The sequence below is a fragment of the Oncorhynchus mykiss genome, chromosome 9 (genome assembly GCF_013265735.2).
Source record: "Oncorhynchus mykiss isolate Arlee chromosome 9, USDA_OmykA_1.1, whole genome shotgun sequence".
NCBI lineage: Eukaryota > Metazoa > Chordata > Actinopteri > Salmoniformes > Salmonidae > Oncorhynchus > Oncorhynchus mykiss.
The window spans coordinates 7,169,332-7,195,469 of NC_048573.1; the positions used below are offsets into that span (position 1 = coordinate 7,169,332).

Below are 26,138 nucleotides of genomic sequence, written 5' to 3' on the forward strand. Positions count from 1 at the left end.
CACCTACTGCAGTATCATATAATCACCACGTAATCTACTGCAGTATCATATAATCACCATGTCACCTACTGCAGTATCATATAATCACCACGTCACCTACTGCAGTATCATATAATCACCACGTCATCTACTGCAGTATCATATAATCACCATGTCACCTACTGCAGTATCATATAATCACCACGTCACCTACTGCAGTATCATATAATCACCACGTCATCTACTGCAGTATCATATAATCACCATGTCACCTACTGCAGTATCATATAATCACCACGTCACCTACTGCAGTATCATATAATCACCATGTCATCTACTGCAGTATCATATAATCACCACGTCATCTACTGCAGTATCATATAATCACCATGTCATCTACTGCAGTATCATATAACACCTACTGCACTATCAAATATCACCTACTGCAGTATCATATAATCACCATGTCATCTACTGCAGTATCATATAACACCTACTGCACTATCATATATCACCTACTGCAGTATCATATAATCACCATGTCATCTACTGCAGTATCATATAATCACCATGTCACCTACTGCAGTATCATATAATCACCACGTCACCTACTGCAGTATCATATAATCACCACGTAATCTACTGCAGTATCATATAATCACCACGTCATCTACTGCAGTATCATATAATCACCACGTCACCTACTGCAGTATCATATAATCACCACGTCATCTACTGCAGTATCATATAATCACCATGTCATCTACTGCAGTATCATATAATCACCATGTCACCTACTGCAGTATCATATAATCACCATGTCATCTACTGCAGTATCATATAATCACCATGTCACCTACTGCAGTATCATATAATCACCACGTCATCTACTGCAGTATCATATAATCACCATGTCATCTACTGCAGTATCATATAACACCTACTGCACTATCATATATCACCTACTGCAGTATCATATAATCACCATGTCATCTACTGCAGTATCATATAACACCTACTGCACTATCATATATCACCTACTGCAGTATCATATAATCACCATGTCATCTACTGCAGTATCATATAATCACCACGTCATCTACTGCAGTATCATATAATCACCATGTCACCTACTGCAGTATCATATAATCACCACGTCACCTACTGCAGTATCATATAATCACCACGTAATCTACTGCAGTATCATATAATCACCACGTCACCTACTGCAGTATCATATAATCACCATGTCATCTACTGCAGTATCATATAACACCTACTGCACTATCATATATCACCTACTGCAGTATCATATAATCACCATGTCATCTACTGCAGTATCATATAATCACCACGTCATCTACTGCAGTATCATATAATCACCATGTCACCTACTGCAGTATCATATAATCACCACGTCACCTACTGCAGTATCATATAATCACCACGTAATCTACTGCAGTATCATATAATCACCACGTCACCTACTGCAGTATCATATAATCACCACGTCACCTACTGCAGTATCATATAATCACCACGTCATCTACTGCAGTATCATATAATCACCATGTCACCTACTGCAGTATCATATAATCACCACGTCACCTACTGCAGTATCATATAATCACCATGTCATCTACTGCAGTATCATATAATCACCACGTCATCTACTGCAGTATCATATAATCACCATGTCATCTACTGCAGTATCATATAACACCTACTGCACTATCATATATCACCTACTGCAGTATCATATAATCACCATGTCATCTACTGCAGTATCATATAACACCTACTGCACTATCATATATCACCTACTGCAGTATCATATAATCACCATGTCATCTACTGCAGTATCATATAATCACCACGTCATCTACTGCAGTATCATATAATCACCATGTCACCTACTGCAGTATCATATAATCACCACGTCACCTACTGCAGTATCATATAATCACCACGTAATCTACTGCAGTATCATATAATCACCATGTCATCTACTGCAGTATCATATAACACCTACTGCACTATCATATATCACCTACTGCAGTATCATATAATCACCATGTCATCTACTGCAGTATCATATAACACCTACTGCACTATCATATATCACCTACTGCAGTATCATATAATCACCATGTCATCTACTGCAGTATCATATAATCACCACGTCATCTACTGCAGTATCATATAATCACCATGTCACCTACTGCAGTATCATATAATCACCACGTCACCTACTGCAGTATCATATAATCACCACGTAATCTACTGCAGTATCATATAATCACCATGTCACCTACTGCAGTATCATATAATCACCACGTCACCTACTGCAGTATCATATAATCACCACGTCATCTACTGCAGTATCATATAATCACCATGTCACCTACTGCAGTATCATATAATCACCACGTCACCTACTGCAGTATCATATAATCACCACGTCATCTACTGCAGTATCATATAATCACCATGTCACCTACTGCAGTATCATATAATCACCACGTCACCTACTGCAGTATCATATAATCACCATGTCATCTACTGCAGTATCATATAATCACCACGTCATCTACTGCAGTATCATATAATCACCATGTCATCTACTGCAGTATCATATAACACCTACTGCACTATCAAATATCACCTACTGCAGTATCATATAATCACCATGTCATCTACTGCAGTATCATATAACACCTACTGCACTATCATATATCACCTACTGCAGTATCATATAATCACCATGTCATCTACTGCAGTATCATATAATCACCATGTCACCTACTGCAGTATCATATAATCACCACGTCACCTACTGCAGTATCATATAATCACCACGTAATCTACTGCAGTATCATATAATCACCACGTCATCTACTGCAGTATCATATAATCACCACGTCACCTACTGCAGTATCATATAATCACCACGTCATCTACTGCAGTATCATATAATCACCATGTCATCTACTGCAGTATCATATAATCACCATGTCACCTACTGCAGTATCATATAATCACCATGTCATCTACTGCAGTATCATATAATCACCATGTCACCTACTGCAGTATCATATAATCACCACGTCATCTACTGCAGTATCATATAATCACCATGTCATCTACTGCAGTATCATATAACACCTACTGCACTATCATATATCACCTACTGCAGTATCATATAATCACCATGTCATCTACTGCAGTATCATATAACACCTACTGCACTATCATATATCACCTACTGCAGTATCATATAATCACCATGTCATCTACTGCAGTATCATATAATCACCACGTCATCTACTGCAGTATCATATAATCACCATGTCACCTACTGCAGTATCATATAATCACCACGTCACCTACTGCAGTATCATATAATCACCACGTAATCTACTGCAGTATCATATAATCACCACGTCACCTACTGCAGTATCATATAATCACCATGTCATCTACTGCAGTATCATATAACACCTACTGCACTATCATATATCACCTACTGCAGTATCATATAATCACCATGTCATCTACTGCAGTATCATATAATCACCACGTCATCTACTGCAGTATCATATAATCACCATGTCACCTACTGCAGTATCATATAATCACCACGTCACCTACTGCAGTATCATATAATCACCACGTAATCTACTGCAGTATCATATAATCACCACGTCACCTACTGCAGTATCATATAATCACCACGTCACCTACTGCAGTATCATATAATCACCACGTCATCTACTGCAGTATCATATAATCACCATGTCACCTACTGCAGTATCATATAATCACCACGTCACCTACTGCAGTATCATATAATCACCATGTCATCTACTGCAGTATCATATAATCACCACGTCATCTACTGCAGTATCATATAATCACCATGTCATCTACTGCAGTATCATATAACACCTACTGCACTATCATATATCACCTACTGCAGTATCATATAATCACCATGTCATCTACTGCAGTATCATATAACACCTACTGCACTATCATATATCACCTACTGCAGTATCATATAATCACCATGTCATCTACTGCAGTATCATATAATCACCACGTCATCTACTGCAGTATCATATAATCACCATGTCACCTACTGCAGTATCATATAATCACCACGTCACCTACTGCAGTATCATATAATCACCACGTAATCTACTGCAGTATCATATAATCACCACGTCACCTACTGCAGTATCATATAATCACCACGTCACCTACTGCAGTATCATATAATCACCACGTCATCTACTGCAGTATCATATAATCACCATGTCACCTACTGCAGTATCATATAATCACCACGTCACCTACTGCAGTATCATATAATCACCATGTCATCTACTGCAGTATCATATAATCACCACGTCATCTACTGCAGTATCATATAATCACCATGTCATCTACTGCAGTATCATATAACACCTACTGCACTATCATATATCACCTACTGCAGTATCATATAATCACCATGTCATCTACTGCAGTATCATATAACACCTACTGCACTATCATATATCACCTACTGCAGTATCATATAATCACCATGTCATCTACTGCAGTATCATATAATCACCATGTCACCTACTGCAGTATCATATAATCACCACGTCACCTACTGCAGTATCATATAATCACCACGTAATCTACTGCAGTATCATATAATCACCACGTCATCTACTGCAGTATCATATAATCACCATGTCACCTACTGCAGTATCATATAATCACCACGTCATCTACTGCAGTATCATATAATCACCATGTCATCTACTGCAGTATCATATAATCACCATGTCATCTACTGCAGTATCATATAATCACCATGTCATCTACTGCAGTATCATATAATCACCATGTCACCTACTGCAGTATCATATAATCACCACGTCACCTACTGCAGTATCATATAATCACCACGTAATCTACTGCAGTATCATATAATCACCACGTCATCTACTGCAGTATCATATAATCACCATGTCATCTACTGCAGTATCATATAATCACCATGTCATCTACTGCAGTATCATATAATCATCTACTGCAGTATCATATAATCACCATGTCATCTACTGCAGTATCATATAACACCTACTGCACTATCATATATCACCTACTGCAGTATCATATAATCACCATGTCATCTACTGCAGTATCATATAACACCTACTGCACTATCATATATCACCTACTGCAGTATCATATAATCACCATGTCATCTACTGCAGTATCATATAACACCTACTGCACTATCATATATCACCTACTGCAGTATCATATAATCACCATGTCATCTACTGCAGTATCATATAACACCTACTGCACTATCATATATCACCTACTGCAGTATCATATAATCACCATGTCATCTACTGCAGTATCATATAATCACCACGTCATCTACTGCAGTATCATATAATCACCATGTCATCTACTGCAGTATCATATAATCACCATGTCATCTACTGCAGTATCATATAATCACCACGTCATCTACTGCAGTATCATATAATCACCACGTCATCTACTGCAGTATCATATAATCACCATGTCATCTACTGCAGTATCATATAATCACCATGTCATCTACTGCAGTATCCTACAGTGCCTTGCGAAAGTATTTGGCCCCCTTGAACTTTGCGACCTTTTGCCACATTTCAGCCTTCAAACATAAAGATATAAAACTGTATTTTTTTGTGAAGAATCAACAACAAGTGGGACACAATCGTGAAGTGGAACGACATTTATTGGATATTTCAAACTTTTTTAACAAATCAAAAACTGGAAAATTGGGCGTGCAAAATTATTCAGCCCCTTTACTTTCAGTGCAGCAAACTCTCTCCAGAAGTTCAGTGAGGATCTCTGAATGATCCAATGTTGACCTAAATGACTAATGATGATAAATACAATCCACCTGTGTGTAATCAAGTCTCCGTATAAATGCACCTGCACTGTGATAGTCTCAGAGGTCCGTTAAAAGCGCAGAGAGCATCATGAAGAACAAGGAACACACCAGGCAGGTCCGAGATACTGTTGTGAAGAAGTTTAAAGCCGGATTTGGATACAAAAAAGATTTCTCAAGCTTTAAACATCCCAAGGAGCACTGTGCAAGCGATAATATTGAAATGGAAGGAGTATCAGACCACTGCAAATCTACCAAGACCTGGCCGTCCCTCTAAACTTTCAGCTCATACAAGGAGAAGACTGATCAGAGATGCAGCCAAGAGGCCCATGATCACTCTGGATGAACTGCAGAGATCTACAGCTGAGGTGGGAGACTCTGTCCATAGGACAACAATCAGTCGTATATTGCACAAATCTGGCCTTTATGGAAGAGTGGTAAGAAGAAAGCCATTTCTTAAAGATATCCATAAAAAGTGTAGTTTAAAGTTTGCCACAAGCCACCTGGGAGACACACCAAACATGTGGAAGAAGGTGCTCTGGTCAGATGAAACCAAAATGGAACTTTTTGGCAACAATGCAAAACGTTATGTTTGGCGTAAAAGCAACACAGCACATCACCCTGAACACACCATCCCCACTGTCAAACATGGTGGTGGCAGCATCATGGTTTGGGCCTGCTTTTCTTCAGCAGGGACAGGGAAGATGGTTAAAATTGATGGGAAGGTGGATGGAGCCAAATACAGGACCATTCTGGAAGAAAACCTGATGGAGTCTGCAAAAGACCTGAGACTGGGACGGAGATTTGTCTTCCAACAAGACAATGATCCAAAACATAAAGCAAAATCTACAATGGAATGGTTCAAAAATAAACATATCCAGGTGTTAGAATGGCCAAGTCAAAGTCCAGACCTGAATCCAATCGAGAATCTGTGGAAAGAACTGAAAACTGCTGTTCACAAATGCTCTCCATCCAACCTCACTGAGCTCGAGCTGTTTTGCAAGGAGGAATGGGAAAAAATGTCAGTCTCTCGATGTGCAAAACTGATAGAGACATACCCCAAGCGACTTACAGCTGTAATCGCAGCAAAAGGTGGCGCTACAAAGTATTAACTTAAGGGGGCTGAATAATTTTGCACGCCCAATTTTTCAGTTTTTGATTTGTTAAAAAAGTTTGAAATATCCAATAAATGTCGTTCCACTTCATGATTGTGTCCCACTTGTTGTTGATTCTTCACAAAAAAATACAGTTTTATATCTTTATGTTTGAAGCCTGAAATGTGGCAAAAGGTCGCAAAGTTCAAGGGGGCCGAATACTTTCGCAAGGCACTGTATAATCACCACGTCATCTACTGCAGTATCATATGATGTGGTTTGATTATATGATTAACACCTGGCATGAATCTGCAATGTAGTCAGCCTGGAACAGCTATTTCCACTCAATGAAAAACTTACACTCTTTGCTCCGCCCCCACCCTCAGACCTACCCTGCACTCTGCACCCCTCCACCAATCAGAGACTGGTCTGGGGTGTCGGTGAACTCTGACCTGGGAACGGGGCCCATCTATACATCGCTGTCTGTCCTGGTCCAACGTTTCCAGGAAGAGATCAGCAGGATGGTTCAATTTGGTGAGTACTGCTCCTCTCTCATCTCTCTCATTTCTCTCTCTTTCTCTCATCTCTCTCCCTCTTTCTCTCCTCTCTCACATCTCCATCTCCCTCTTTCTCTCCTCTCTCTCTCTTTCTCTCCTCCCTCCTTTCTCTCTTTCTCTCCTCTCTCTCCCTCTTTCTCTCCTCTCTCATCTCTCCTCTCTCATATCTCATCTCTTCTTTCTTTCTCTCTTCTCTTTCTCTTGTCGTGTCTTTGGCATCATTAAAGTGAAGACTTATTTTATCAAATCAATTCTCTGTAATTATTATTACGTGATTAAACTAATCATGTAAATGCAATTAACCAGGGGGTCGGGGCACCAAGGACAATCGTCAGATTACAAAGTTATAATTTTCCTAATATAACTTTTCAGATATTTTAATATCTGACCAATTAGTCTTCTAATTAATGAAAAATTCTTTACCTCGCGTTAGTCTCATTCCAAACGTCGAAAGATGTTGGTTATCTGCACGAACCCAGTCTTTGCCATGAATCATCCATATATCAGTTGTCTTAATCATTTATTTACGAACTAACTAAATAATCACAGAAATGTAATAAACAAACAACAATGTATATGGTTACAAGGAAATGATAAGGGAAGTGGGTGTGGACTGAGAAGGGGGTGTGGACTGGGAAGGGGGTGTGGACTGGGAAGGGGGTGTGGACTGAGAAGGGGGTGTGGACTGGGAAGGGGGTGTGGACTGAGAAGGGGGTGTGGACTGGGAAGGGGGTGTGGACTGGGAAGGGGGTGTGGACTGAGAAGGGGGTGTGGACTGAGAAGGGGGTGTGGACTGAGAAGGGGGTGTGGACTGAGAAGGCAGGGAAAGACAAGAGTCACTACACAGTTGATAATTATACTGATTGAAATGCTAATCCTTTGCACATGAACGCTCACTCATTCGGGAACAATTGCAATAAATATATATATTTACGCTCAGTGTGTCGTTATGATCTCTGTTGGAATCGTCCGTCTTTCTGTTGGAAAGTTCATCTGAACTTCTCTTTGTGTCCCTGGAGTCTTTCGTGGTTAGAATGGATACTTCAGAGTCCCATCCAGAAATGTTCTTATAGAATAGATGTTTCGGCGGTTGTCGGTCTTCGCATTCCAGGTCGACATATATTCTTGCTGCAGACCAGTAATTAGGATCGAAGATTCGCTCTTATTCTGTCGGTATCGAAAGTCTCACAGTTGAACCATTTCCACCAGTGTAGCCAATGGTTAGGAATTCAACTCTTCTCTCTTTCTCTCCTCTCTTTCTCCTCTCTTTTTCCCCTCTCCTCTTTCTCTCCTCTCCTTCTCTTTCTATCCTCTCTTTCTCTCCTCTCTTTCTCCTCTCTTTTTCTCCTCTCCTCTCCTCTTTCTATCCTCTCTTTCTCTCCTCTTTCTTTCTCTCTTTCTCTCCTCTCCTCTCCTTCTCTTTCTCTCCTCTCCTTCTCTTTGTATCCTCTCCTTCTCTTTCTCCCCTCTCTTTGTCTTTCTCTCCTCTCCTCTTTCTATCCTCTCTTTCTCTTTCTCTCCTCTCCTATTTCTCTCCTCTCTTTCTCTCCTCTTTCTCCTCTTTCTTTCTCTCTTTCTCTCCTCGAATTTCAAATTAGGGAGGTATTTAATTAATTTACCTGCAGAGAAGCAGAGAACCATTCACGCAGACCTGATACCTGTAGAGAACCATTCATACAGACCTGATACCCGTAGAGAACCATTCACACAGACCTGATACCCGTAGAGAACCATTCACGCAGACCTGATACCTGTAGAGAACCATTCACACAGACCTGATACCCGTAGAGAACCATTCACACAGACCTGATACCTGTAGAGAACCATTCACACAGACCTGATACCTGTAGAGAACCATTCACACAGACCTGATACCTATAGAGAACCATTCACACAGACCTGATACCTGTAGAGAACCATTCACGCAGACCTGATACCTGTAGAGAAGCAGAGAACCATTCACACAGACCTGATACCTGTAGAGAACCATTCACACAGACCTGATACCTGTAGAGAACCATTCACACAGACCTGATACCTGTAGAGAACCATTCACACAGACCTGATACCCGTAGAGAACCATTCACACAGACCTGATACCTGTAGAGAACCATTCACACAGACCTGATACCTGTAGAGAACCATTCACGCAGACCTGATACCTGTAGAGAACCATTCACACAGACCTGATACCTGTAGAGAAGCAGAGAACAATTCACACAGACCTGATACCCGTAGAGAACCATTCACGCAGACCTGATACCTGTAGAGAACCATTCACACAGACCTGATACCTGTAGAGAACCATTCACACAGACCTGATACCTGTAGAGAACCATTCATACAGACCTGATACCTGTAGAGAACCATTCATACAGACCTGATACCTGTAGAGAACCATTCACACAGACCTGATACCTGTAGAGAACCATTCACACAGACCTGCTACCTGTAGAGAACCATTCATACAGACCTGATACCCGTAGAGAACCATTCACACAGACCTGATACCTGTAGAGAACCATTCACGCAGACCTGATACCCGTAGAGAACCATTCACACAGACCTGATACCTGTAGAGAACCATTCACGCAGACCTGATACCCGTAGATAACCATTCACACAGACCTGATACCTGTAGATAACCATTCACACAGACCTGTAGATAACCATTCACACAGACCTGATACCTGTAGATAACCATTCACACAGACCTGATACCTGTAGATAACCATTCACACAGACCTGATACCTGTAGAGAACCATTCATACAGACCTGATACCTGTAGAGAACCATTCATACAGACCTGATACCTGTAGATAACCATTCACACAGACCTGATACCTGTAGAGAACCATTCATACAGACCTGATACCTGTAGAGAACCATTATACAGACCTGATACCTGTAGAGAACCATTCACACAGACCTGATACCTGTAGAGAACCATTCATACAGACCTGATACCTGTAGAGAACCATTCACACAGACCTGATACCTGTAGAGAACCATTCACACAGACCTGATACCTGTAGAGAACCATTCACACAGACCTGATACCTGTAGAGAACCATTCACACAGACCTGATACCTGTAGAGAACCATTCACACAGACCTGATACCTGTAGAGAACCATTCACACAGACCTGATACCTGTAGAGAACCATTCACACAGACCTGATACCTGTAGAGAACCATTCACACAGACCTGATACCTGTAGAGAACCATTCATACAGACCTGATACCTGTAGAGAACCATTCACACAGACCTGATACCTGTAGAGAACCATTCATACAGACCTGATACCTGTAGAGAACCATTCACACAGACCTGATACCTGTAGAGAACCATTCATACAGACCTGATACCTGTAGAGAACCATTCACACAGACCTGATACCTGTAGAGAACCATTCACACAGACCTGATACCTGTAGAGAACCATTCACACAGACCTGATACCTGTAGAGAACCATTCACACAGACCTGATACCTGTAGAGAACCATTCACACAGACCTGATACCTGTAGAGAACCATTCATACAGACCTGATACCTGTAGAGAACCATTATACAGACCTGATACCTGTAGAGAACCATTCACACAGACCTGATACCTGTAGAGAACCATTCATACAGACCTGATACCTGTAGAGAACCATTCACACAGACCTGATACCTGTAGAGAACCATTCACACAGACCTGATACCTGTAGAGAACCATTCACACAGACCTGATACCTGTAGAGAACCATTATACAGACCTGATACCTGTAGAGAACCATTCACACAGACCTGATACCTGTAGAGAACCATTCACACAGACCTGTAGATAACCATTCACACAGACCTGATACCTGTAGAGAACCATTCACACAGACCTGATACCTGTAGAGAACCATTCACACAGACCTGTAGATAACCATTCACACAGACCTGATACCTGTAGAGAACCATTCATACAGACGTGATACCTGTAGAGAACCATTCACACAGACCTGATACCTGTAGAGAACCATTCACACAGACCTGATACCTGTAGAGAACCATTCACACAGACCTGATACCTGTAGAGAACCATTCACACAGACCTGATACCTGTAGAGAACCATTCACACAGACCTGATACCTGTAGAGAACCATTCACACAGACCTGATACCTGTAGAGAACCATTCACACAGACCTGATACCTGTAGAGAACCATTCACACAGACCTGCTACCTGTAGAGAACCATTCACACAGACCTGATACCTGTAGAGAACCATTCATACAGACCTGATACCTGTAGAGAACCATTCACACAGACCTGATACCTGTAGAGAACCATTCACACAGACGTGATACCTGTAGAGAACCATTCATACAGACCTGATACCTGTAGAGAACCATTCACACAGACCTGATACCTGTAGAGAACCATTCACACAGACGTGATACCTGTAGAGAACCATTCACACAGACGTGATACCTGTAGAGAACCATTCACACAGACGTGATACCTGTAGAGAACCATTCACACAGACCTGATACCTGTAGAGAACCATTCACGCAGACCTGATACCTGTAGAGAAGCAGAGAACCATTCATACAGACCTGATACCTGTAGAGAAGCAGAGAACCATTCATACAGACCTGATACCTGTAGAGAAGCAGAGAACCATTCACACAGACCTGATACCTGTAGAGAACCATTCACACAGACCTGATACCTGTAGAGAACCATTCACACAGACCTGCTACCTGTAGAGAACCATTCACACAGACCTGATACCTGTAGAGAACCATTCATACAGACCTGATACCTGTAGAGAACCATTCACACAGACCTGATACCTGTAGAGAACCATTCACACAGACGTGATACCTGTAGAGAACCATTCATACAGACCTGATACCTGTAGAGAACCATTCACACAGACCTGATACCTGTAGAGAACCATTCACACAGACGTGATACCTGTAGAGAACCATTCACACAGACGTGATACCTGTAGAGAACCATTCACACAGACGTGATACCTGTAGAGAACCATTCACACAGACCTGATACCTGTAGAGAACCATTCACGCAGACCTGATACCTGTAGAGAAGCAGAGAACCATTCATACAGACCTGATACCTGTAGAGAAGCAGAGAACCATTCACACAGACCTGATACCTGTAGATAACCATTCATACAGACCTGATACCTGTAGAGAACCATTCATACAGACCTGATACCTGTAGAGAACCATTCACACAGACCTGATACCTGTAGAGAACCATTCATACAGACGTGATACCTGTAGAGAACCATTCACACAGACGTGATACCTGTAGAGAACCATTCACACAGACCTGATACCTGTAGAGAACCATTCACACAGACCTGATACCTGTAGAGAACCATTCACACAGACCTGATACCCGTAGAGAACCATTCACACAGACCTGATACCTGTAGATAACCATTCATACAGACCTGATACCTGTAGAGAACCATTCATACAGACCTGATACCTGTAGAGAACCATTCACACAGACCTGATACCTGTAGAGAACCATTCATACAGACGTGATACCTGTAGAGAACCATTCACACAGACGTGATACCTGTAGAGAACCATTCACACAGACCTGATACCTGTAGAGAACCATTCACACAGACCTGATACCTGTAGAGAACCATTCACACAGACCTGATACCCGTAGAGAACCATTCACACAGACCTGATACCTGTAGATAACCATTCATACAGACCTGATACCTGTAGAGAACCATTCATACAGACCTGATACCTGTAGAGAACCATTCACACAGACCTGATACCTGTAGAGAACTATTCATACAGACGTGATACCTGTAGAGAACCATTCACACAGACCTGATACCTGTAGAGAACCATTCACACAGACCTGTAGATAACCATTCACACAGACCTGATACCTGTAGAGAACCATTCACACAGACCTGATACCTGTAGAGAACCATTCACACAGACCTGTAGATAACCATTCATACAGACCTGATACCTGTAGAGAACCATTCACACAGACCTGTAGAGAACCATTCACACAGACCTGATACCTGTAGAGAACTATTCATACAGACGTGATACCTGTAGAGAACCATTCACACAGACCTGATACCTGTAGAGAACCATTCACACAGACCTGCTACCTGTAGAGAACCATTCACACAGACCTGATACCTGTAGAGAACCATTCACACAGACCTGATACCTGTAGAGAACCATTCACACAGACCTGATACCTGTAGAGAACCATTCATACAGACCTGATACCTGTAGAGAACCATTCACACAGACCTGATACCTGTAGAGAACCATTCACACAGACCTGATACCTGTAGAGAACCATTCATACAGACCTGACACCTGTAGAGAACCATTCACGCAGACCTGCTACCTGTAGAGAACCATTCATACAGACCTGATACCTGTAGAGAACCATTCATACAGACCTGATACCTGTAGAGAACCATTCACACAGACCTGATACCTGTAGATATATTACTCACCTGTTTGAGCTGTGTTTCCCTTTGTTATCTCTACAGGCGAACAAGTTCCACTAGAATCCTCTCCAATACCACAGCCCAGTGAGTATCTACACATCAGATCCTATTTGTCACATGCACCGAATACAACAGGTGTAGGTAGGTAGACCTTACCGTGAAATGCTTACTTACAAGCCCTTAACCAACAATGCAGTTTTAAGAAAATACTTGTTTTTTTTTTAAGTATGAGGTAAGAATAACAAATAATCAAAGAGCAGCAGTAAATAACATTTGCATAGATTATAAGTATATGAGATAAAGATTACAATTGAATAATGTAATTATAATATTGATGTTTTTTTAAATTTGGTTTCTTGGTTTCTTTATTCAAGAGGTGAAGCGGGTACAGGAGTATGCAGGTATGTAGAGATACATAGGTCATCACTGTGTTATACTTTAAAAAATTACTCATCAATTAATTTCCATTTATCTCTCCTCCCCTCTCTCAATCCTTCCATCTCCATAGCCTTTGTTCCCCCTATTGTGTTATTGACTGTATGTTTGTTTTACTCCATGTGTAACTCTGTTGTTGTTGTTTGTGTCGCACTGCATTGCGTTATCTTGGCCAGGTTGCAGTTGTAAATGAGAACTTGTTCTCAACTAGGCTACCTGGTTAAATAAAGGTGAAATAAAAATAAATAAAAAATCTCTTCTCCTCTCTGTCCTCCCTCTCACCACCCCTCTCTCAATCCCTCCACCTCTTCTCCTCTCTGTCCTCCCTCTCACCACCCCTCTCTCAATCCCTCCACCTCTTCTCCTCTCTGTCCTCCCTCTCACCACCCCTCTCTCAATCCCTCCACCTCTTCTCCTCCCTCTCACCACCCCTCTCTCAATCCCTCCATCTCTTCTCCTCTCTGTCCTCCCTCTCTCAATCCCTCCACCTCTTCTCCTCTCTTTCCTCTCTCTCTCCACCCCTCTCTCAATCCCCCCACCTCTTCTCCTCTCTGTCCTCCCTCTCTCCATCAATCTCTCAATCCCCCACCTCTTCTCCTCTCTGTCCTCCCTCTCTCCACCCCTCTCAATCGCTCCACCTCTTCTCCTCTCTGTCCTCCCTCTCACCACCCTTCTCTCCACCCCTCCACCTATTCTCCTCTCTTTCCTCCATCTCTCCACCTCTTCTCCTCTCTCCACCCCTCTCTCAATACCTCCACCTCTTCTCCTCTCTGTCCTCCCTCTCTCCACTCCTCTCTCAATCTCTCCACCTCTTCTCCTCTCTCACCACCCCTATCTCAATCTCTCCACCTCTCCTCATCTCCTCCTCTCTTTCCTCCATCTCTCCACCCCTCTCTCAATCCCTCCACCTCTCCTCCTCTCCTCCTCTCTTTCCTCCCTCTCTCCACCCCTCTCTCAATCCCTCCACCTCTCCTCCACCTCTTCTCCTCTCTTTCCTCCATCTCTCCACCCTCTCTCAATCCCTCCACCTCTCCTCCTCTCCTCCTCTCTTTCCTCCCTCTCTCCACCCCTCTCTCAATCCCTCCACCTCTCCTCCACCTCTCCTCCTCTCTTTCCTCCATCTCTCCACCCCTCTCTCAATCCCTCCACCTCTCCTCCTCTTCTCCTCTCTTTCCTCCCTCTCTCCACCCCTCTCTCCATCCCTCCACCTCTCCTCCACCTCTTCTCCTCTCTTTCCTCCATTTCTATTCCCCACTTCCCCTTCCTCCTTCAGTGGACGTGACTATGGACTCAAGCACCGCCCACCCCAGGCTCATCCTATCAGGAGACGGGAAAATGGTTAGTTATATGGGGTGGGTACTCCTACACCTTGATCAAACTGCCCTAACGATCAAGGTGTAGGATTAACCTCATGATAATTATAATGACCCCCTCAAATAATGTGAAAAGCACTGACCTGCTCTCTGTCTATAGGTAAAATGTGGGGATCGTCACCAGCCGGTACCTAATAACTCTGAGAGGTTTGACCGTGTCGTGTGTGTTCTGGGTCGAGAAGGGTTCTCCTCAGGTCAACACTATTGGGAGGTAGGGTTAAACATTTTCTTAAACATTGTGTTGATCCTGGATCCTCATTTAGCTGTGTTGATCCTGGATACTCATTTAGCCTTGTTGATCCTGGATCCTCATTTAGCTGTGTTGATCCTGGATCCTCATTTAGCCTTGTTGATCCTGGATCCTCATTTACCTGGGTTGATCCTGGATCCTTATTTAACTGTGTTGATCCTGGATCATCATGTAGCCGTGTTGATCCTGGATCCTCATTTAGCTGTGTTGATCCTGGATCCTCATTTAGCCTTGTTGATCCTGGATCCTCATGTAGCTGTGTTGATCCTGGATTCTCATTTAGCTGTGTTGATCCTGGATCCTCATTTAGCCTTGTTGATCCTGGATCCTCATTTAGCTGTGTTGATCCTGGATTCTCATTTAGCCGTGTTGATCCTGGATCCTCATTTAGCTGTGTTGATCCTGGATTCTCATTTAGCTGTGTTGATCCTGGATCATCATGTAGCCGTGTTGATCCTGGATCCTCATTTAGCTGTTAATCCTGGATCATCATTTAGCCTTGTTGATCCTGGATCTTACATTTTTCTATTTGACCTTTTAGTTTGTCCATTTATGTCTATTTCTTGTTCTATTTGGGATAGAATAGAATAGGGTAGGATTATATTTGTAAAGCTTTTGTAAATAATTATCTTAAATGTCAATTGGCCGATTCTGGAGAGTTTCATTATAATTTGTTTAATCAAGGTAATTTGCTTATAAATCACCTTCTGTTAAGCCAATTCAATTCACAACAGTTTTGTCTGAGAGCCCTGCTTGCCAGCTCGCATTGAATCTGTCTCGAGAAGACTCTGCAGTATTGAGTTACATATTCACAGCCATTGGCTCTACACTTTCATTCTCTGGTCAGACTGTCAATTTGTGACGCAAGGACACGTCACAGTCTCACAAGCAGTACGAGTTCAGGAAGCTAGGCTAGAGCCCTGTCCTGTACGAGTTCAGGAAGCCAGGCTAGAGCCCTGTCCTGTACAAGTTCAGGAAGCCAGGCTATAGCCCTGTCCTGTACGAGTTCAGGAAGCTGGGCTAGAGCCCTGTCCTGTACGAGTTCAGGAAGCCAGGCTAGAGCCCTGTCCTGTACAAGTTCAGGAAGCCAGGCTATAGCCCTGTCCTGTACGAGTTCAGGAAGCTGGGCTAGAGCCCTGTCCTGTACGAGTTCAGGAAGCTGGGCTTGAGCCCTGTCCTGTACGAGTTCAGGAAGCTGGGCTAGAGCCCTGTCCTGTACGAGTTCAGGAAGCCGTGCAAGAGTCCTGTCCTGTACGAGTTCAGGAAGCCAGGCTAGAGCCCTGTCCTGTACGAGTTCAGGAAGCCAGGCTAGATCCCTGTCCTGTACGAGTTCAGGAAGCCAGGCTAAAGCACTGTCCTGTATGAGTTCAGGAAACCGGGCTAGAGCCCTGTCCTGTACGAGTTCAGGAAGCCAGGCTAGAGCCCTGTCCTGTACGAGTTCAGGAAGCCAGGCTAGATCCCTGTCCTGTACAAGTTCAGGAAGCCAGGCTAGAGCCCTGTCCTGTACGAGTTCAGGAAGCCAGGCTAAAGCACTGTCCTGTATGAGTTCAGGAAGCTGGGCTAGAGCCCTGTCAGATGATCAGAAGGGTGAGGGCAGAAGCTTTAGAAAAGAGATCCCTTTGCTCTTTTCTCTCATACAAGTATGTGTTTTACAGTTATAAGGAAGGTAAAATCTTATGGTTAGTCATTTTATAATTTGATTGTTACTATATTTCGAAAGCATATAAATTCTATCAAGCCCTGTTGATCCACTTTTGTTGAATAGGAACTACATCGTATATAATATTACATATTTTCATCAGATTTATACTATGGACTTGGGCTTGTATCCTCAAAAGTGAGCACACCTTTTCACAGGTGGAGGTGGGCGGGAAGACTGACTGGGATCTGGGCGTGGCCAGCCGCTCCATCAACAGGAAGGGGAAGATAACGGTATCTCCTAGCAACGGCTACTGGTTCCTCAGCCTCAGAGATAAACACAACTATGTGTTCCGGACAGATCCCTCCACTGAGCTGCTTCTCGACCTCAGACCCCAGAAGATCGGGGTGTATGTGGATTATGAGAAAGGGCAGGTAGGATGTCACACATTCGTACTCGTCAGTTTTTTTTGTGTGTGTGCAACATTTCCAGGGTTTTACAGAAATCCCAGTTGAATCCCGGAATCCCGGAATCAAGAGAGAATGAGGAGGAAATCCAGAATCCTTCAACAAGGATTTCTGAAATACTTGGACATTTTGCAACCCTCCTTCACCACACACACACACACACACACACACACACACACACACACACACACACACACACACACACACACACACACAGCTTTCTTCTCTCCCTGTCTATCTTACAATATAACGTTGACTAACTTCCCTTCTTCTCCCCTGTTCAGGTATCGTTCTACAACGTGGACTAACTTCTCCTTCATCTCCCCTGTTCAGGTATCGTTCTACAACGTGGACTAACTTCCTCTTCCTCTCCCCTGTTCAGGTATCGTTCTACAACGTGGACTAACTTCTCCTTCATCTCCCCTGTTCAGGTATCGTTCTACAACGTGGACTAACTTCCTCTTCTTCTCCCCTGTTCAGGTATCGTTCTACAACGTGGACTAACTTCCCCTTCATCTCCCCTGTTCAGGTATCGTTCTACAACGTGGACTAACTTCCCCTTCATCTCCCCTGTTCAGGTATCGTTCTACAACGTGGACTAACTTCCCCTCCCTCTCCCCTGTTCAGGTATCGTTCTACAACGTGGTACTAACGTCCTCTTCCTCTCCCGTGTTCAGGTATCGTTCTACAACGTGGACGCTAAGCTACACATCTACACCTTCCTGGCCTCCTTCTGTGAGTCCGTGTTCCCGTTCTTCAGTCCCTGCACCAACAAGTCAGGCAAGAACGACGGAGCCCTCGTCATCACTCCAGTACTGCTCATGGACACCCATCCACTACAACCCAATGATTGTGATGAAGTGAACATCTGAGGCCCCTGACTCTAACCCACTAATATAGAAAAATGTGCTTTGGGCTACAGATAGGGGGAACAAATTGTTTTTGACTATATTTTTGTTGTTGTTGTTGTTGTTGTTGTTGTTGTTGTTGTTGTTGTTGTTGCCTGATTTAGATATGTTTCTGTTTAGAATTTTCCGACATTAGATACAGTGCCTTGCGAAAGTATTTGGCCCCCTTGAACTTTGCGACCTTTTGCCACATTTCTGCCTTCAAACATAAAGATATAAAACTGTATTTTTTTGTGAAGAATCAACAACAAGTGGGACACAATCGTGAAGTGGAACGACATTTATTGGATATTTCAAACTTTTTTAACAAATCAAAAACTGGAAAATTGGGCGTGCAAAATTATTCAGCCCCTTTACTTTCAGTGCAGCAAACTCTCTCCAGAAGTTCAGTGAGGATCTCTGAATGATCCAATGTTGACCTAAATGACTAATGATGATAAATACAATCCACCTGTGTGTAATCAAGTCTCCATACAAATGCACCTGCACTGTGATAGTCTCAGAGGTCCGTTAAAAGCGCAGAGAGCATCATGAAGAACAAGGAACACACCAGGCAGGTCCGAGATACTGTTGTGAAGAAGTTTAAAGCCGGATTTGGATACAAAAACGATTTCCCAAGCTTTAAACATCCCAAGGAGCACTGTGCAAGCGATAATATTGAAATGGAAGGAGTATCAGACCACTGCAAATCTACCAAGACCTGGCCGTCCCTCTAAACTTTCAGCTCATACAAGGAGAAGACTGATCAGAGATGCAGCCAAGAGGCCCATGATCACTCTGGATGAACTGCAGAGATCTACAGCTGAGGTGGGAGACTCTGTCCATAGGACAACAATCAGTCGTATATTGCACAAATCTGGCCTTTATGGAAGAGTGGCAAGAAGAAAGCCATTTCTTAAAGATATCCATAAAAAGTGTAGTTTAAAGTTTGCCACAAGCCACCTGGGAGACACACCAAACATGTGGAAGAAGGTGCTCTGGTCAGATGAAACCAAAATGGAACTTTTTGGCAACAATGCAAAACGTTATGTTTGGCGTAAAAGCAAAACAGCACATCACCCTGAACACACCATCCCCACTGTCAAACATGGTGGTGGCAGCATCATGGTTTGGGCCTGCTTTTCTTCAGCAGGGACAGGGAAGATGGTTAAAATTGATGGGAAGGTGGATGGAGCCAAATACAGGACCATTCTGGAAGAAAACCTGATGGAGTCTGCAAAAGACCTGAGACTGGGACGGAGATTTGTCGTCCAACAAGACAATGATCCAAAACATAAAGCAAAATCTACAATGGAATGGTTCAAAAATAAACATATCCAGGTGTTAGAATGGCCAAGTCAAAGTCCAGACCTGAATCCAATCGAGAATCTGTGGAAAGAACTGAAAACTGCTGTTCACAAATGCTCTCCATCCAACCTCACTGAGCTCGAGCTGTTTTGCAAGGAGGAATGGGAAAAAATGTCAGTCTCTCGATGTGCAAAACTGATAGAGACATACCCCAAGCGACTTACAGCTGTAATCGCAGCAAAAGGTGGCGCTACAAAGTATTAACTTAAGGGGGCTGAATAATTTTGCACGCCCAATTTTTCAGTTTTTGATTTGTTAAAAAAGTTTGAAATATCCAATAAATGTCGTTCCACTTCATGATTGTGTCCCACTTGTTGTTGATTCTTCACAAAAAAAATACAGTTTTATATCTTTATGTTTGAAGCCTGAAATGTGGCAAAAGGTCGCAAAGTTCAAGGGGGCCGAATACTTTCGCAAGGCACTGTACATGCAGCTTATCTTCTGTTGTTATGTTTCCCCTTAGAAGACTAAATCTATCGTTTGCTCACCAGAATAATGTCATAATTCGATAGAATGAATGATTAAGATTTCAGTTTGTCTTTGGATCCATATTTTATGTGGTTGAAATACTATCCCCTTTTTATGGCGCTAATTTAAGCATCTCTATAGAACGTATCTAACTAAACTCTCAAGATGCGGAAATAAATTAATCTTATTTCTCCACTCCTGTTCCCGAGTCAACATTTAGCCTAAATTTGGTCTATCATTTTACTGCAAGAAATGATTAATTCTGCAAGAGTTTTTATTAAGGCGATGTGAGAGGTTATAGACCTACAGTCAATGTCCAGATTTCAGTTTCCATTTAACTCATCTGAAAAAGTAGGCTACTACATTTCCCTTGACGTGCAAACAGGAAGTCCCCTTTTTGTGACTGTTGAATTTCTACAGTTCCTCACAATCGTCACACAACACACTGCTATCATCCTGTTTTACCACTTCAATAAATCTTTCCCAAACATTACTTTTCTGGGCCTCCCTTCTCTTTATGTTCAATTCTCATTATTCTCATTTCACAGCTTTTTCTCTTATATGAATAAAACTTATTGATTGAAATGTTGGGCATAAAGGAAAAACTCAGCTCCATCATTCATTGAATCAAATGACTCAGATTGTGGGAGCTTTTTTTTGTTAGGCTTCAGTGCAGCTTTTGACATTATCGATCATAGCTTGCTGCTGGAAAAACGTATGTGTTATGGCTTTATGCCTTCTGCTCTATTGTGGATAAAGAGTTACTTGTCTAACAGAACACAGAGGGTGTTCTTTAATGGAAGCCTCTCCAACATAATCCAGGTAGAATCAGGAATTCCCCAGGGCAACTGTCTAGGCCCATTACTTTTTTTCAAACGACATGCCACTGGCTTTGAGTAAAACTAGTCTGTCTATGTATGTGGATGACTCAACACAATACACGTCAGCTACTACAGCGAGTAAAATCACTGCAACACTTAACAAAAAGTTGCAGTTAGTTTAAAAATGGGTGGCAAGGAATAAGTTAGTTCTAAATATTTCTAAAAATAAAAGCATTTTATTTTGGGACAAATCATTCACTAAACCTCAACTAAATCTTGTTATAAATAATGTGGAAATTGAGCAAGTTGACTAAACTGCTTGGAGTAACCCTGGATTGTAAACTGACATGGTCAAAACATGTTGATACAACAGTAGCAAAGATGGGGAGAAGTCTGTCCATAATAAAGTGTTGCTCTACCTTCAAATCAAATCAAATTGTATTTGTCATATACACATGGTTAGCAGATGTTAATGCGAGTGTAGCGAAATGCTTGTGCTTCTAGTTCCGACAATGCAGTAATAACCAACGAGTAATCTAACCTAACAATTTCACAACAACTACCTTATACACACAAGTGTAAAGGGATGAAGAATATGTACATAAAAATATATGAATGAGTGATGGTACAGAACGGCATAGGCAAGATGCAGTAGATGGTATAGAGTACAGCATATGAGATGAGTAAGGTAGGGTATGTAAACATATTAAGTGGCATTGTTTAAAGTGGCTAGTGATACACTTTTACATACATTTTTCCATTATTAAAGTGGCTGGAGTTGAGTCAGTATGTTGGCAGCAGCCACTCAATGTTAGTGGTGGCTGTTTAACAGTCTGATGGCCTTGAGATAGAAGCTGTTTTTCAGTCTCTCGGTCCCTGCATTGATGCACCTGTACTGACCTCGCCTTCTGGATGATAGCGGGGTGAACAGGCAGTGGCTCGGGTGGTTGTTGTCCTTGATGATCTTTTTGGCCTTCCTGTGACATCGGATGGTGTAGATGTCCTGGAGGGCAGGTAGTTTGCCCCCGGTGATGCGTTGTGCAGACTACTCTCTGGAGAGCCTTACGGTTGTGGGCGGAGCAGTTGCCGTACCAGGCGGTGATACAGCCCGACAGGATGCTCTCGATTGTGCATGTAAAAGTTTGTGAGTGCTTTTGGTGACAAGCCAAATTTCTTCAGCCTCCTGAGGTTGAAGAGGCGCTGCTGAACTTAAAACTTACTACCCTCTCCACTACTGTCCTGTCGATGTGGATAGGGGGGTGCTCCCTCTGCTGTTTCCTGAAGTACACGATCATCTCCTTTGTTTTGTTGACGTATAGTGTGAGGCTATTTTCCTGACACCACACTCCGAGGGCCCTCACCTCCTCCCTGTAGGCCATCTCGTCATTGTTGGTAATCAAGTCTACCACTATAGTGTCGTCTGCAAACTTGATGATTGAGTTGGAGGCGTGCATGGCCACGCAGTCGTGGGTGAACAGGGAGTACAGGAGAGGGCTCAGAACGCACCCTTGTGGGGCCCCAGTGTTGAGGATCAGCGGGGTGGAGATGTTTTTACCTACCCTCACCACCTGGGGGTGGACCGTCAGGAAGTCCATGACCCAGTTGCACAGGGCGGGGTCGAGACCCAGGGTGTCGAGCTTGATGACAAGTTTGGAGGGTACTATGGTGTTAAATGCAGAGCTGTAGTTGATGAACAGCATTCTCACATAGGTATTCCTCTTGTCCAGATGGGTTAGGGCAGTGTGCAGTGTGGTTGCGATTGCGTCGTCTGTGGACCTAGTGGGTCTAGGGTGTCAGGTAGGGTGGAGGTGATATGGTCCTTGACTAGTCTCTCAAAGCACTTCATGATGACGGAAGTGAGGGATAGTCGTTTAGCTCAGTTACCTTCGCTTTCTTGGGAACAGGAACAATGGTGGCCCTCTTGAAGCATGTGGGGACAGCAGACTGGGATAAGGATTGATTGAATATGTCCGTAAACACACCAGCCAGCTGGTCTGCACATGCTCTGAGGATGCGGCTAGGGATGCCGGCAGCCCTGCGATGGTTAACACGTATAAATGTTTTACTCACGTCGGCTGCAGTGAAGGAGAGTCCAGAGGTTTTGTCATGTACTGTCATGTTGTCTTGTCTCTGTCCTTTCCCTTCACCCTGTCTCCCTCTGCTGGTCGTGTTAGGTTACCTTTTCTCCCCCGCTTTCCCCCAGCTGTCCCTTGTCTCCTCTAACTACCCATTCACCCCGTTCCCCACCTGTTCCCTTTTTTCCCTCTGATTAGGTCCCTATATCTCTCTCTGTTTCTGTTCCTGTCCTTGTCGGATTCTTGTTTGTGTTTCATGCCTGAGCCAGACTATCGTCATGTTTGCTGTAACCTTGTCCTGTCCTGTCGGAATCTGCCGGTCTATCTGAGCCTACCTATGTTTGGTTATTAAAGAAGCTCTGTTTAAGTTAGTTCGCTTTTGGGTCCTCATTCACTCACCATAACAGAAGAATCCGACCAAGAATGGACCCAGCGACTTCGGATCCTCTCCACTCAGCCGTCGGGATCCAGGGAGCGATGCTAGGCAGACACGAGCAGGAAGTGTCTGCTGCTCGACATGCCGTTGAGACCCTGGCCACCCAAGTCTCCAACCTCACAGAACAGGTTCACCATCTCCGCCTCGATCCACCGGCCACTTCCAGGGCTTTCGAATCTCCGGAGCCCAGAATCAATAACCCGCCGTGTTACTCTGGGGAGCCCACTGAATGCCGCTCGTTCCTCACCCAGTGTGATATTGTGTTTTCTCTCCAGCCCAACACTTACTCCAGGAGCACTGCTCGTGTCGCCTACGTCATATCTCTCCTTATTGGACGGGCTCGTGAGTGGGGCACGGCAATCTGGGAGGCAAGGGCTGAGTGTACTAACCAGTATCAAGACTTTAAGGAGGAGATGATACGGGTTTTTGATCGATCTGTTTTTGGGGAGGAGGCTTCCAGGGCCCTGTCTTCCCTATGTCAAGGCAATCGATCCATAACAGACTACTCTATTGAGTTTCGCACTCTTGCTGTCTCCAGTGGCTGGAACGAGCCGGCCTTGCTCGCTCGTCTTCTGGAGGGTTTCCGCGCAGAGGTAAAGGATGAGATTCTCTCCCGGGAGGTTCCTTCCAGCGTGGATTCCTTGATTGAACTCGCTATTCGCATTGAGCGACGGGTTGATCTTCGTCACCGAGCTCGTGGAAAGGAGCTCGCGCTCTCCGTCGCCTCCCTCTCCGCATCACTACCATCTTCCTCTGCCGGCTCGGGTGCTGAGTCCATGCAGCTGGGAGGTATCCGCATCTCGACTGAGGAGAGGGAACGGAGAATCACCAACCGCCTCTGTCTCTATTGCGGTTCCGCTGGTCATTTTGTCACTTCATGTCCAGTAAAAGGCCAGAGCTCGTCAGTAAGCGGAGGGCTACTGGTGAGCGCTACTACTCCTGTCTCTCCTTCAAGATCCTGCACTACCTTGTCGGTCCATCTACGCTGGACCGGTTCGTCAGCTTCCTGCAGTGCCTTAATAGACTCTGGGGCGGAGGGCTGTTTTATGGACGAGACCTGGGCTCGGGAACATGACATTCCTCTCAGACAGTTAAAGGAGCCCACGGCCTTGTTCGCCCTGGATGGTAGTCCTCTCCCCAGGATTCAGCGTGAGACGCTACCTTTAACCCTCACTGTTTCTGGTAATCATAGTGAAACCATTTCTTTTTTAATTTTTCGTTCACCTTTTACACCTGTTGTTTTGGGCCATCCCTGGCTAGTTTGTCATAATCCTTCCATTAATTGGTCTAGTAATTCTATCCTCTCCTGGAACGTCTCTTGTCATGTGAAATGTTTAATGTCTGCTATCCCTCCTGTTTCCTCTGTCTCTTCTTCACAGGAGGAGCCTGGTGATTTGACAGGGGTGCCGGAGGAATATCACGATCTGCGCACGGTGTTCAGTCGGTCCAGGGCCACCTCTCTTCCTCCACACCGGTCGTATGATTGTAGTATTGATCTCCTTCCGGGAACCACCCCCCCCCGGGGTAGACTATACTCTCTGTCGGCTCCCGAACGTAAGGCTCTCGAAGATTATTTGTCTGTAGCTCTTGACGCCGGTACCATAGTCCCCTCCTCCTCTCCCGCCGGAGCGGGGTTTTTTTTTGTCAAGAAGAAGGACGGGTCTCTGCGCCCCTGCATAGATTATCGAGGGCTGAATGACATAACAGTGAAGAATCGTTATCCGCTTCCTCTTATGTCTTCAGCCTTCGAGATCCTGCAGGGAGCCAGGTTTTTCACTAAGTTGGACCTTCGTAACGCTTACCATCTCGTGCGCATCAGGG

The 26,138-nt window shown here is 43.6% G+C and overlaps 1 protein-coding gene across 3 annotated transcripts in view; it reads left to right on the forward strand.

The window, feature by feature from the left end:
* Nucleotides 1-19,301, forward strand: part of LOC110532899 (E3 ubiquitin-protein ligase TRIM39) — a 38,825-nt gene extending 19,524 nt beyond the window's left edge. The window contains exons 9-15 of one of the 3 annotated variants that reach the window (XM_036987209.1): nt 7,410-7,557; nt 14,141-14,182; nt 14,473-14,499; nt 15,807-15,871; nt 16,007-16,117; nt 18,014-18,229; nt 18,940-19,301. In XM_036987209.1, the coding sequence (XP_036843104.1) occupies nt 7,410-7,557; nt 14,141-14,182; nt 14,473-14,499; nt 15,807-15,871; nt 16,007-16,117; nt 18,014-18,229; nt 18,940-19,134 (804 nt within the window). In that variant the 3' untranslated portion in view covers nt 19,135-19,301. The other 2 variants (XM_036987208.1, XM_036987210.1) reach the window with 2 other exon arrangements.
* The last annotated feature ends 6,837 nt before the right edge of the window (nt 19,302-26,138 follow it).